Source organism: Fusarium oxysporum, chromosome I (genome assembly GCF_013085055.1).
Source record: "Fusarium oxysporum Fo47 chromosome I, complete sequence".
In the NCBI taxonomy this organism is placed as follows: Eukaryota; Fungi; Ascomycota; class Sordariomycetes; order Hypocreales; family Nectriaceae; genus Fusarium; species Fusarium oxysporum.
The window spans coordinates 1,882,273-1,894,394 of NC_072840.1; the positions used below are offsets into that span (position 1 = coordinate 1,882,273).

At 48.3% G+C, this 12,122-nt stretch overlaps 3 protein-coding genes across 3 annotated transcripts; 1 reads left to right on the forward strand and 2 right to left on the reverse strand.

Annotated features, from left to right (window-relative positions):
- Positions 1 to 1,311: 1,311 nt before the first annotated feature.
- On the forward strand, positions 1,312 to 3,077 carry FOBCDRAFT_194642 (major facilitator superfamily domain-containing protein; the record flags this gene model as incomplete). Its single annotated transcript, XM_031181204.3, has 4 exons — positions 1,312 to 1,618; positions 1,666 to 1,928; positions 1,977 to 2,469; positions 2,521 to 3,077. 4 exons carry the CDS (start codon positions 1,312 to 1,314, stop codon positions 3,075 to 3,077), a joined length of 1,620 nt encoding a protein of 539 aa, XP_031041972.3.
- A 759-nt stretch (positions 3,078 to 3,836) lies between these two features.
- FOBCDRAFT_2057 (uncharacterized protein) lies at positions 3,837 to 5,915 on the reverse strand. The gene has a single exon (XM_031181207.3). It carries the CDS (start codon positions 5,421 to 5,423, stop codon positions 3,945 to 3,947), a length of 1,479 nt encoding a protein of 492 aa, XP_031041975.2. The 5' UTR covers positions 5,424 to 5,915; the 3' UTR covers positions 3,837 to 3,944.
- Positions 5,916 to 8,352: 2,437 nt separating this feature from the next.
- On the reverse strand, positions 8,353 to 11,066 carry FOBCDRAFT_210750 (uncharacterized protein). Its single transcript, XM_031181210.3, has 3 exons — positions 10,572 to 11,066; positions 9,757 to 10,437; positions 8,353 to 9,704 (listed from the first exon to the last, which is right to left on the reverse strand). Exons 1-3 carry the CDS (start codon positions 10,654 to 10,656, stop codon positions 8,605 to 8,607), a joined length of 1,866 nt encoding a protein of 621 aa, XP_031041978.3. The 5' UTR covers positions 10,657 to 11,066; the 3' UTR covers positions 8,353 to 8,604.
- Positions 11,067 to 12,122: the final 1,056 nt, after the last annotated feature.

Consider the following 12,122-nt stretch of genomic DNA (forward strand, 5'->3'; position numbering starts at 1 on the left):
ATGGGCCATATGATAAGTAAACAAAGCCTCACAGAAATCTTTAAAGATTGATCCGCCACCAGCCAAGTGCTCGGCACGGCAATAGGGCGGATTCAAGGCGGGGAATATCCGGAGGCCTGCAGGACGGGATGACTGAAGCACTTTTAGGGCGCCGCTTTCGGGGGCGGCAGAGACAAGATGATGGTTGACCCCGGACAAATCGAGATAGTCAAGTAATAATGGTTGCAACCCAGACAAGCCGAGTTCGCCTTACCCAAGCTAGCCAAGGTCAAATGATTCTCGTGTAAGACTTTCACTGCACTGACCTTACCTTACCGTACTGTACATAACTACAAGTTATCCTGTGCGTCATGATATCTCACCGATGTCTCACAGAAAGAATCTTCCCGCGGAAAACAAACGATAGCAGCAAACCCCCGGCGAATATGCACTACAGAGTGCTCCTGTGACCCCATCCTTTACCATGCATTCACACCCACGGGCTATAAATCTGCGGGCCATTTTGGAAAAGTTGGGGGCAGTTTCTTCCAATTATCGGGCTCCTGACCGCAGAATTGCCCAAAACACCCCTGCTCGAGTCCGTCCTCTGGAGGTTGGAGCAGTGGATCGGAACCCTTTTCTGCACTACCCTGCCTGTGCCGACCAAACCGCTTCTGGCCTCAATGACCCATATCTTTTCTGGTGGCTTGCTTGGCTTGACCTCTTCTACTTTGTAAATGTGACTGCGAACCAAAACTTCTTCTTGTTTTCCTCCCTTATTGTTGGTGCAAGAGTTGAGATATTGATGAGCTGATCGTGTATATTGTATATCCAGATTAATCATCCCTCGTGTCACCGTCTCGTTGTACATGATACTCGTTGGTCTTTGTTAGAAACAAGAAATTTTATTACTTCGAACCTCTCCACTGTTACTCTTTGCGCAATCGTTCCTCGCGATGACGACCAAGGACGGTCCAAAGCTGCCCAAGCAGCAACTGGCGATTCTGGGTGAGTCTTAGTATTTCATCATTTCACGGATACCTGTAAAAGGCCTTGAAACACCCTTGTTGTGTTTTCACCTGCTTGGTATCAAGATGTCAATATACGAGCATGGTTCACGATCCGAACACCATGAGCCTCAACCCAGTACCGAGTCATTCTCGTTCCCCATCATTCCCGTGCGAAAGTGTGCTCCCATATATATAATTTGATAGAGCGTTTCTCATCAACAACAGAGGCACTATAACATGAAAATACACATAGCCCATAGAGACATCATGGTCCAGTCCAGGTATCCCGCTCCATCCGATCTCCGCTGACCTATCAATAGCCATGGCCAGAATTGCCGAACCCATGGCCTACAGCTCAGTCTTCCCATATCTGCCCAGCATGGTTAGCAGCTTTGGTGTTCCTACCAACAAGGTTGGAAGTTGGGTAGGACTCACATCTGGTGTCTTCTCCATAGCACAAAGTACCACTGCAGTGGCTTGGGGAAAGGCTTCCGATATTTATGGTCGGAAACCGATAATCATCTTTGGCCTTATGAGTTCAATGATCTGCTTCATAGTATGGGGCATGTCTACGAATTTACCTATGGCTATCATTGTCCGAGCCATTATGGGAGGTGGAAACGGGAATGGTGTGTAAGACGAGAGCTACACAGAACTCCTCACTAATATTGTTTAGTCGGTATCATCAGAACAGTGGTTGCTGAGCTGGTACCTGAGAGGGAACTTCAGCCAAGAGCATTCTCCATTATGCCTATCGTTTGGAGTCTGGGTTCCATCATCGGACCTAGTTTCGGAGGTCTCTTCGCTGAGCCTGCAGAACAATATCCCCAAATCTTTGGCCATATCGAGTTCTTCAAGCGCTTTCCCTTTGCGCTACCTAATCTGATTCTCATGGTTTTCTTTCTATTCTCAGCTACCATTGCAGCCCTGTTTCTCCATGTAAGTCTGTGTTAGGGATTGACTGCACATCATCACTAACAAATCTAGGAAACACTTCCTAGCAAGCGAGGACACCGGGATTGGGGTCTCCTGGTAGGCGAGCGTATCACTCGCTCTTTCAAGGCCACTCGTCCAGCACCGTCTACCCGTCGAGCTTCGTTTGTAGACGGCGAAGCTACTTCACCGCTTCTTCCTAACAAGACAGCACCAAAGAAGAAGACACACGAAGCTTCAGAACATGCTAAGAAAGAACGCGTCATTACCCGTGCAACAGCCATGAACCTCTTGATCTACACACTTCTCGCATTCCATTCCGTGGCTTATGATCAGATCCTCAGTGTCTTCCTCAGACACCCAGTTGAAAAGCATACTCCTGAGAATACTTCATTTCCATTCTACTTCTCAGGAGGATTTGGCATGAAGCACAGTGAGGTTGGCACCATATACACCATCTATGGCATCGTTTGTTGCGCTGTTCAGTTCCTCATCTACCCTTCAATCGTTGCTCGCTTCGGTGTTTTGCGTTGCTTTAGAGTCTGCTGTAAGTTGAAAGTCATCATTATCGAATTGCTGGGTTCTAATATCTTTTTAGGTCTTCTGATGCCACTTGCTTACTTCCTCACCCCTTACTGTGTTCTTTTCCCGACACACAAGGGCCGCATGATCGCTCTCATGGGTGTTATGTTCATTAAGGCTGCTGGAATCATTGTCGCATTCCCATCTGTCACTATCCTTCTGACAAACTCCTGCACTTCTCTCCGGGTACTTGGCACGCTCAATGGTTACGCCACAACCTTCAGTGGTCTAGGTCGTGCACTTGGTCCAGCTTCGACAGGTGCTCTTTTCACTTGGGGCGCCGATCATGGCTACGTCGTAACTGCATGGTTCTTCCTCATGTTCATTGCTATCCTAGGTGCTATCCCGGCTTACCTCGTCGAAGAAGGAGAAGGCCCTTCCGCTTCCGTTTCGAGCTCAGCAGAGAACAGCGACACAGAAAACGACCAGGCTTCGTCTTCATCGAGTACGATATTGTTGCCTGAAGGTTCCGTGATTGCGTCTGATTCTGAAGAGGAAGAGGAGCTGCCTTTGACCAAGACTAAGTCAAGGTCTGTAGAGCAAAGCTACGGAACTATGACCGGACTAAAGTGAGGTATCGAGGTAATCACAGCACTTCGGTGACTTGCTTTCAAGGATCCTAAGACTCCTCATATAATATATTATGTTTAGGGCATATCTTGGGATATCTTAGGATATTTTTAGAATATCCTTAAGACATCCTTAGGGCATATTTAGGCCTGTGTGTCTCAAATTCTGACTAGATTGTGGTCTTGCCTTTCGTCATAAAGTCAGATGTGGTTAGAACTTTTGCTGAATATGGGTTTTGCGTTTGGTTATGGGGTGCTTGGGTGAGACTGCATTTGCATACACCTTGCATAGGGGGCGTCAAAGCATAATGAGTATGATAATGTCTCGCATCTAATGACAGAAGTGTTAGATAGTAAAAGCGTTGTTTTTCTTGATATTGCTACCAAATTGTAGTTTATATAAATCTTATCATGATGCCATCCTTTCAATCTTCGCCACCATGATGTATTGATGTCCCATCCTGCACATAGAAAATTCCAGCCTTTGGTATAATGATAATTTGATACTTTTCCCACACGTTCGAAAAAGAAGCCTCGCAGCGCCTATATCACTGCTTGACGTTATATGATGTTCCCTTGCCCTGCCCGTGATGATGCTTCCGTTATCAACGCCCATGTAATGCCCACTGCCGCGCTGTAAAAAAAGGGGAATCATATGTGTAAAGACCAAGCAAGCCCATAAGATAATCTTGAGATTAAAAAGAAATAAGCAACCTCTCGCGGTTAGTTTTGATGTAAATGGTGGTAATGCGTGGTGAAGAATGGATAGTCATGATCATCATGACATATAATATCAGCATTGCGGTCATTTGAGACGCATACCTGACTAAACGAACAATACGTGGGCGACCTTCGAGGGTCACCTCCACGCTTAGTAAACGTATGGTGAGATTCCTCTCCGGACATCGGGGGCTCTGTACCCCTCTCGCCCATGTCGCTCCCAATCTGTATGATTGGGATGCGGTCGTGGATGAAGCTCGGTTGGATAGTGAGCATCCCGCTCTCCATCCTCCCATCTCTCACTGCGCCATGGCACCCTGTGGTGCTCGTCTGCACTTCGACTGCGCACCTGGTGTTGATCATGTACGCAGGAGGGATGTTCGCGGAAATGTTCCAGATCAGCGTCCATCTCACTGAGTCGCAGGTAGCTATGTCCAACCCAGCGGTCGATCGTATCTGCAATCTGGCGGAAACCCTCGGTATGACCGCCTTCGTGGCGGGCTTTGAGACCACATACCACAAAGAGATAGCTGTGGATCATCTCGTGTAAGAATGTCGAGATGAGAAGCCGCCGGTTGTACTTTGTATCCTGGAGGATAGGCGATGAAAGTACAATGAGTGTCTCGTAGCCTCCATCACGGGAACGTCGTACCGCTGTGGTGCCAACAATGTGCGCCTGATACTGCGCGCTTGCAGGGTGACTCCAGTCCCATGCGACACGACCAGCAAGACGGTTACAGAAGAAGAGTTCGTTTGCGGCAGAGAAGATGCTACGCAATGCGTCGTTGTCCAAGGAGAATTCGGCTGCGCGAGACTTTGGGTTGATGAGCGCTCTGAGGATACGGCCGTGGCGAGAGTCGGTGGTGCGATGTCTTCGACGACTGGAACCAAAGTTGGCAACGTGATCACGGACTAAACGTGCGGCAGCGAGGTCACTCAGCAATCCTGGGTCGTTTTCGTCGGCAGCGGGTGATAGACTGGCGAGCGATGGTTGAGTAGTATCAGATGAGATGGAAAGACCAGATGCTGTGCGTTCCATAGCGCATGCATCGGCGACGGGAGCGGGTGCCGGAGCTGGACCGGAAGGGCCGAATACAGGTCCCGGCCGGGATTCGGGAGCTGGACCGAAGGCGGCATCGATAGAGGGGAAATCGGGTCCTTCTGGGGTTGGTGAACGTTCGCGAATGACGAGAAATGAGAGGTTCTTGACGGGAGCTGAGTCAGGCCGATGGATCAATGGAGGGTAATTTTCAATGGCTTCGTTGTATAAGAATTCGTCCTCATGATCAAAGGGTTGATTGTGCGGATATGCTTTGTTGATAATGTGAACTCCAGAATGGAATGCCGGTTGTGGTTGTGGGTAATAAGGCGATGCATGATCTGACGAAGCATAGCCACTTGGTGCAGCCACAGCTGCAGAGATGGGTGCATTGTCGTAGGCGTCATAAGGAAGCTCATCGGCGAACCTGGTTCTTTTGGTATCAAAAGTGAAGCCATCGCCGCCTTCGGAGACGCTCACTCGCCTTTTACCACCCACATAGTACGGACCCCGGCCAGTAGCAGTAGCGGTAGCGGCAACAGTAGCGGTAACACCAAGCGGACGACCCCCGTCAACCACCCAAAAGGCCATGGGACATGCTCATCGACCTGAGCCGGGGGGGGTGGGTTTTGTTGGGAATTGATAAGCGTAGAGAGAGAGGATCACATAGGGGGTTTACAGTCTGTGATTCTCCGAGAAGCTTGGACGATCTCGTGATGATTTTGCTGGTGAAAGAAGAGAGTTTTGAGTTGAAGGATCGATGTCGGTGAGTCCGACGGACGGTCTTGGGTGGCGGTTTTGACGAGACGACGCGTGAGCAGTTGCAGTGCCAGTTGCAGCGCTGTCACAGTCGTAGTAGCAGTTAATGAGGAGACGGACGGGGGCGGTCGGGTAGGAATTGGATCCGAAGAATGGAGAAGAGACAAGAAAGAGAAAAAGATAAAACAAACTAGAAACAGAAGAGATGAAAAAGTCTATGTTGAGAAATGCATTCAAGGAACGAGAAATTCGATGGTCTCAGACCTAAAGCTTGACCGTAAGTTCTTTTTGGTAACCTCCCGTCTGATACAAGACAGTGACAGTTACAGCAGAGCAGAGCACAGCGCAGCACAGCAACCTCAGCTCAGCTGCTGCAATCGCGGGACGAGCCAGGACCAAATATGATGGAAGCCACCCACTAACTAACTTATCTCGTTTTCAGGGCGATCGATTAGTTAGTTTTAGTCCCGTCGCTGTTCAACGTCGGTCGCCAACTGACAGGGCCTAGCAGCCCAGGTGTACAGCACAGGGGGGCCACACACCCCCTGTCGGCCTCATCACAGCCCACAGTCAGTGTCCTCTGCGCTGGGGAATCCTTGTCTCTGGTGGTTTGTGAGGCGCTGGAGGAGACTCAATTGATTCGGGATCGGACGTGGTGGGAGGCAGCATGACAATGACATGACACGACACGACAACTGTGAGATGGACCGTTCTGTGGATTTTAGAGGCGCCTCACTTCAACTACTGGATGATTGCAGAATACCACTTGAGCCCTTTATGAGGTTTATTGCATTACAGCCATCAATTACTTGCGGTTAGACTGAGGAGCCCTGCCTTGTTACTTGAGATTGCTTCCATCTTCCGTTCCGTCGCCAACCCTCAACTGGCATGGCGTCGTCTACACCTTGGCTGTGTCTGTGTCTATTTCTATTTCTATATAGCGGTGTAATTGTATTCGCCGATATTCTTGTTTTCTCTACACTACCGTCACTGCGTCACGATAGTTTCTCACCAAGTACACAGTAAGCCCCTTTCCCTTCCCTTCAGTCGGACGAGATGCGCCCGTTTTTTCTATAAAAAGGAAAACCCGGCCGAAACAGTCGGACTGACTCTGATCTTCAGGGATTTTCCTTTTCAGTTCCCGAATCCAGGGCAACGAACCAGTTTTTTGCAGTAGCAGCAGATCAGCCACTGTCGATTACTTGAGGCCTCTTCTCCAATGACCTCTGGCTCTTGGCATGATAGACAACGGCACATGAGCTTAAGAACCAAGACCGACCAAGACCAGGCTGGAGCTTCATCGTCTAGCTTGCCTGCTTGCCTGCTCCCTTCGCTCGCTTGTCTTCTTCAGCAAGGCGAACTAAAACACCAGGCACTCACTGTCAAGCTGACAACGCACCATGATTATCTCCACTACCAAGTCCACTTCCTGTCAAGGGTTGACAAGCACCGCGTGTCCGAGGCCGGGATACCCTTTTGGATCTGGCTGCAATCATGCGTGTATGAGCAATTGGTTATAGCAGAGATCCATCTGTACTTCACAGGGCTTACTGCCTACCCCTATTGGCGATTCCCATTGAGGCTCATACGTGGTTTTTTTAATGTCGAGAGCCCAATTCAGCATTGAGGCCTTCTAACTTATCCCGATAAGCAACAGAATCTGCCGTCTTGACCTGTCCGTAAGCGCTCACTCTGCCGAGACCCTCATTGGCTGGGGGGTGCAGATCCCTGTCTGCGATTGGCTGCCCTGATTTTTTTGAACTTCATGTCAATCGATGCTTTTCCTTTCCTTGATATTTCTGGAAGTCTATTCGTTCCATGTTTTGCAACAGAAGAACCGGTGGTCGGTGAGACACCAGGGTTCTGTTCAAAGCACGGGCTCTGGAATCAAGCCGCTGTCGTCAACTTGAGATCTGTGAGTGCGAGTGACAGCTTGGAATATGACATGCCATGCAAAGCTAGCTTGGCTCTTTGAGATTGACTGCCAGGGATATCGTGGACTTCATCTATGGACTACACCGTAGAATTACCGTGCTTCTGGTTTCGTCTCATCTGCCTCTTAGCCTCAGCTTAACTCTTGAGACTTGGATCGTGCTCTAAGCACGGAGGTTTACACTCCACTTCTTCCGGTAACACCGTATAAGATCGATCTCATAAATACAGATTCAGAACCGCTCTATCATAAAGGTCGATCAAGCAAAACTGCAGGCAATCTACAGTCTATGTATCATCATCATTAACTTCGCTTAATTCTGACAACCACAACACTAATGCCTTGCTTGCATAAATCAGCCCCGGATGCAAGTATCCTTTACCTATCCTCGGGGAGCAGAAAAGTTTCAGACTTTAGAGGAGGATGCCAAAATAAACCTAGTAAAGAGTCCCCTAAGTTTAGACTAAATTACCTAAATCTTTTCGTCGCTTAGGATTAATGTCCTAAGCTTTCTTGCATCCCCGAGCCTATGTAGTATGCCGATGCTACTGGCTTTATGCTTGTTAGTTTTGCTCATCATTCATTCCTAGTCAGGTGGGTACCAAAAAATAGGGATTCAAAGAGAGCTCTGGGTGAAAGGTTGTGACATAAAGACTGCATCACTGGTCAGCCACTATTCTAGGTGGTATGGTTACTTATTTCTGTCACCCCCCACTAGAATCCCGATTTTATTGGGAGCCACCTAGTGCCCGCTCATTACTGTTATGGAACCAATTCTTCGCCACGCGCCTCATTATTCAGTAGGTATTGAGGTATTCACCATCGTTTCGACCCCAAAAGACCCTTTCTCCACCGACGATCACTGTGTCTCGTGACGGTGATATCGTGCGGCACTGGCACTCAGAGTCAAAACTGTTTGGAGATTGAGTTATTTTTCTATGTGCCGGGATTACTTATTTCTTTTGTTAGAGCCTCCTTTTCATCCTAAATTCGTAGCTCGACAGATCCTCGCCATATTTCGCAATGTCGCCGAAAGCCTCCCCATTATCACATTCTCAGATCCAATCACTCTCTTTTTCATTATAACCCAAGTCCTTGAACAAACCTAGCATCATCGGCCTGCTTCTCCAGTGCTTCCCGCATCCTTTGAGAATATTGCTGGCGCTGACGCTCTTCTGCCGCGACCTCCTTGTTCTTTTCATGGAAATCGTCGGGCGTGAACAAGGTATCTCCTGTGAAACTAACCATACCAAGCTTATCTCCCGTCCAGAAGATGACATTGTCTTCGTTTGGTCGGTCACGATCTTGCCTAGTCTTGGTGGATAAGATCTTCCTTGCGAGATCGTCGGACCCTGGCATGGAAGCGAAGAGTGATGCTTGAGTGGGCACGTCACTGTGACCAACCTTGATTCGACGGCACTCCGTATATCCGTCCCTTTCAAACCACTTAATCTGCCCGGCCCCATCTGAGAATGCAACCTTGGTTCCGTGGTTGATCACCGACAGGATGATGGATGAAGCTGCAGTATACCGATTCTTCATAGTTGAGTTCTGCTGCATTGGGCCGTCACTTGATAGGTCGACAGCGTCCAGGCCATATACCTCGAGCGAGCCTTTGGTTTTGTACTCTCCGCCTGCGACTAGAGTTCTCCCGCTACCGGCTGTCTTGCACTCATGGACTCTCTCAGCCGTGAGTTCTCCACGACGTCGTACTTCGTGGTCCAACGTGGAGAATGGATAAGGCAGCGCCGCCAAACTGGACAACCTTGAGCCCGAGTAAATGGACCCCACGATCTTTGGGAAGTGGCGCCTATCGTAATGAAGAATATTGGAGAATCTCCCCGCCACGTAAATGTCGTCCGACACTGCATTGTCACCGGCTGGTCTTGGTAGGTGTAGAATGCTCGTTGGCGTTGGCTGAGACAATGAGGCGTACGGCGGCAATGGATTCGGATCAAAGATTCCCTTGAAAGGATTGTCCTCCTCCCCCGGGATATCTAGCCTCTCCACGACATCTCCATGGAATTGTGATGGCGCCCTGAAGTCTTGAAGATGAATACCCAATGAGGTGCCAACAGTCATTGGGACACCCTCCTGGATCTGTGATAACGTTGTGATTGACCATTCGAAAGAGTGCCGATTTACAACTTCAAGGCGGCTGAGATCGACTTCAATGAGATCTACAATTGTAGTTATTAGTGAGGGGCAGTTGATTATCGTTTCGGCACTTACGACTCTGCACAGCAAAGACAGCCCTGTTGTTGCTGTTATTAACACTGACGCATTCAGTGACACCTGTGTCGATCTTTTTGGACCGCCTCGTGTTCTGATCCCCGCGGCCGTCGATGAATAGGATGTCCGGTTTACTGGTCGCGATAATACCCCCTCGCTTGCCCCTGGTGCCATTGACGTCCCAGAGACATACAGACCCGTCGTCGAGTGGTGAGACGGCCATCAAACTGCCGATGCCATCATCGCCATTGTTAGGGCTGAATAAGGCCATACCTCTGACCTCGATGAAATGCTCCATACTGCCTTGTTTCAGGCGTGGCGTCTCAAGCCAGTTGATAGCCGGCGGGCCCTGACGTTGAATGTATTCGTTATACCACGAGACATGCTCGTCAGGAAATGCCGGATCCCAGTTTGCCATATCTTGAAGGAATTGATAATGGCGTTTGTCAAATCGACATGAGTCATATTGGTCCAGTAGAGAGCCATTTTCGTCTTCAGCTTCTGTGGCATCACTTAAAGATGACTCGGGTAGAGATGCAAAGACCTTTCTGCGATTTCGGAGAAAGGCATACCATGATGAGCGCTCAAAACAGTGATGTTTCCACAATTCATCATCAAGAACAACTTCTCTAAAATTCCGCGAAACAAGTTGAAGTTTGGGCAATTGATGAGGCTCAAGGTCTGATGAAGCAAAAATACACGTGGTCAGTAATTGGAATTGATTATGAAACGGTAATGGAGGTTTGATTTATGCGATAGCGGGGTACTGAGGGATAAGAATTAAGGCAAGGCAAGGTAAGCTGGGTGCAACTCACAGCACAAGATCTGAAGGAGGATCTCATGGGGGAGCTCGTCCCAGTGACTCGAAGTTTGTGCGCACAATGTCATTGTCATTTTCATTGTCCTAGTATGAGCCTCGAAACTCAATGAGCCAATGTTAGAGTTGTTGATAAAGTAGAGTTGAACAGACAGCTGCTTCAGTTGGTCCGTTGGTTAGTCGTGGATCGATTCGACTCGATCGCCACGCTGATTTGCGATTCCAAAACCAAAGTGTGGAGTGGCCAGACGGGAAGCGAGCTTGGGAAAGCTTGTACTGTATTTCTCGAGATGCTTCAGTGGGGAGTGCAACAAGTCGTCTTGTTAGTGCCGCAATGCAAGCGTGACAGTGACATTAACAATGACAGGTACAGCTGTGCTGGGTCAGGATCGGGTTGAATCTGATGGAAAGGGAGCGGGTCGAAGGGGTTGGAAGGATTGACAATGGACATTGATTGACTGGGATTGTCGCGATAAGCGATCGGACGAACCGGCAGTTAGAAAAAGGCGCCTTACGCCTATTCTGACGCCCAATGTCTTTACTGGTCGGTCATAGATGTGCCAACGGCACGGAGGAGCCTCTAATTGGAGGGTTTTCGGGGAGTCCATCTCGATCGAGGTCAATCAAAATACTGTGTTGACCAGCAGAAGAAGGGAAATAATAAATGCCTGGTATATAATTTAAGACAATTATTATGATGATGTTATGGATATTATCCTAAGCTTAGGAGGATTTTTATATAGCTTAGTCTAAACTTTGTCATAACAAGAAGTGATGTATACTCCTCATATTTCTGTCCACCCTGACCATGTACTTCAGGGGATAAGAAGATCTGTTATTTGTCGTAACTGGCATAGCAAATATTGGCACCCTGTGTAACATTTATATGAGCCTCAGGGAGCAAGAAAATTTGTGACCTAAACAGGCAATGCCAAATAAACTCACCAAAGAGTCCCCTAAGTTTATGATAGTTTTACCCAAGTCTTTTTGTTATTTTAGGATCAAGGTTCAAGTTCTCTTGCTTCCCCTCGCTGGGCCAACATAAACAAAGGGGAATCTTTCATCTTGGCGTTAAGTGCAGACAGGCAGTCTTGAATCACGCCTGGAATCATCTCAGCGCCTTGATCGCCACACAAGGTATTAGAGGTGCCAGACTTCAAATAGTCCAGAGTATATAATGTATCAAGCAGAGATAGATTAGAAAACCGTAATAAAAATAATCAGTTGTGCTTAAGTGGTGATATCGCTTGTTGCGTTGATGTTGGGTTTAAGAAGGACATACTTCAACATCTTGAGTCTTCTGACATCCCCAGGGCTACTCTACCCATCAGTTTCAACACTAAAAGATCTTTTTTCACATAAATCAAGCCCAAGGACTCATAGATATACAGGATGGACCCCTGAAATAACATAGACCGACCTCTGACCCCTGGCAGCTGTTGGCACTGCTAAGACCAAAATTTGTAGCTGCCAAACCTCATGCTCCCATCGTGAACCCTCCAACCTCCCATTCACTGCGGCTAGCATGACAAGCTTGGTGCCTCAGTCA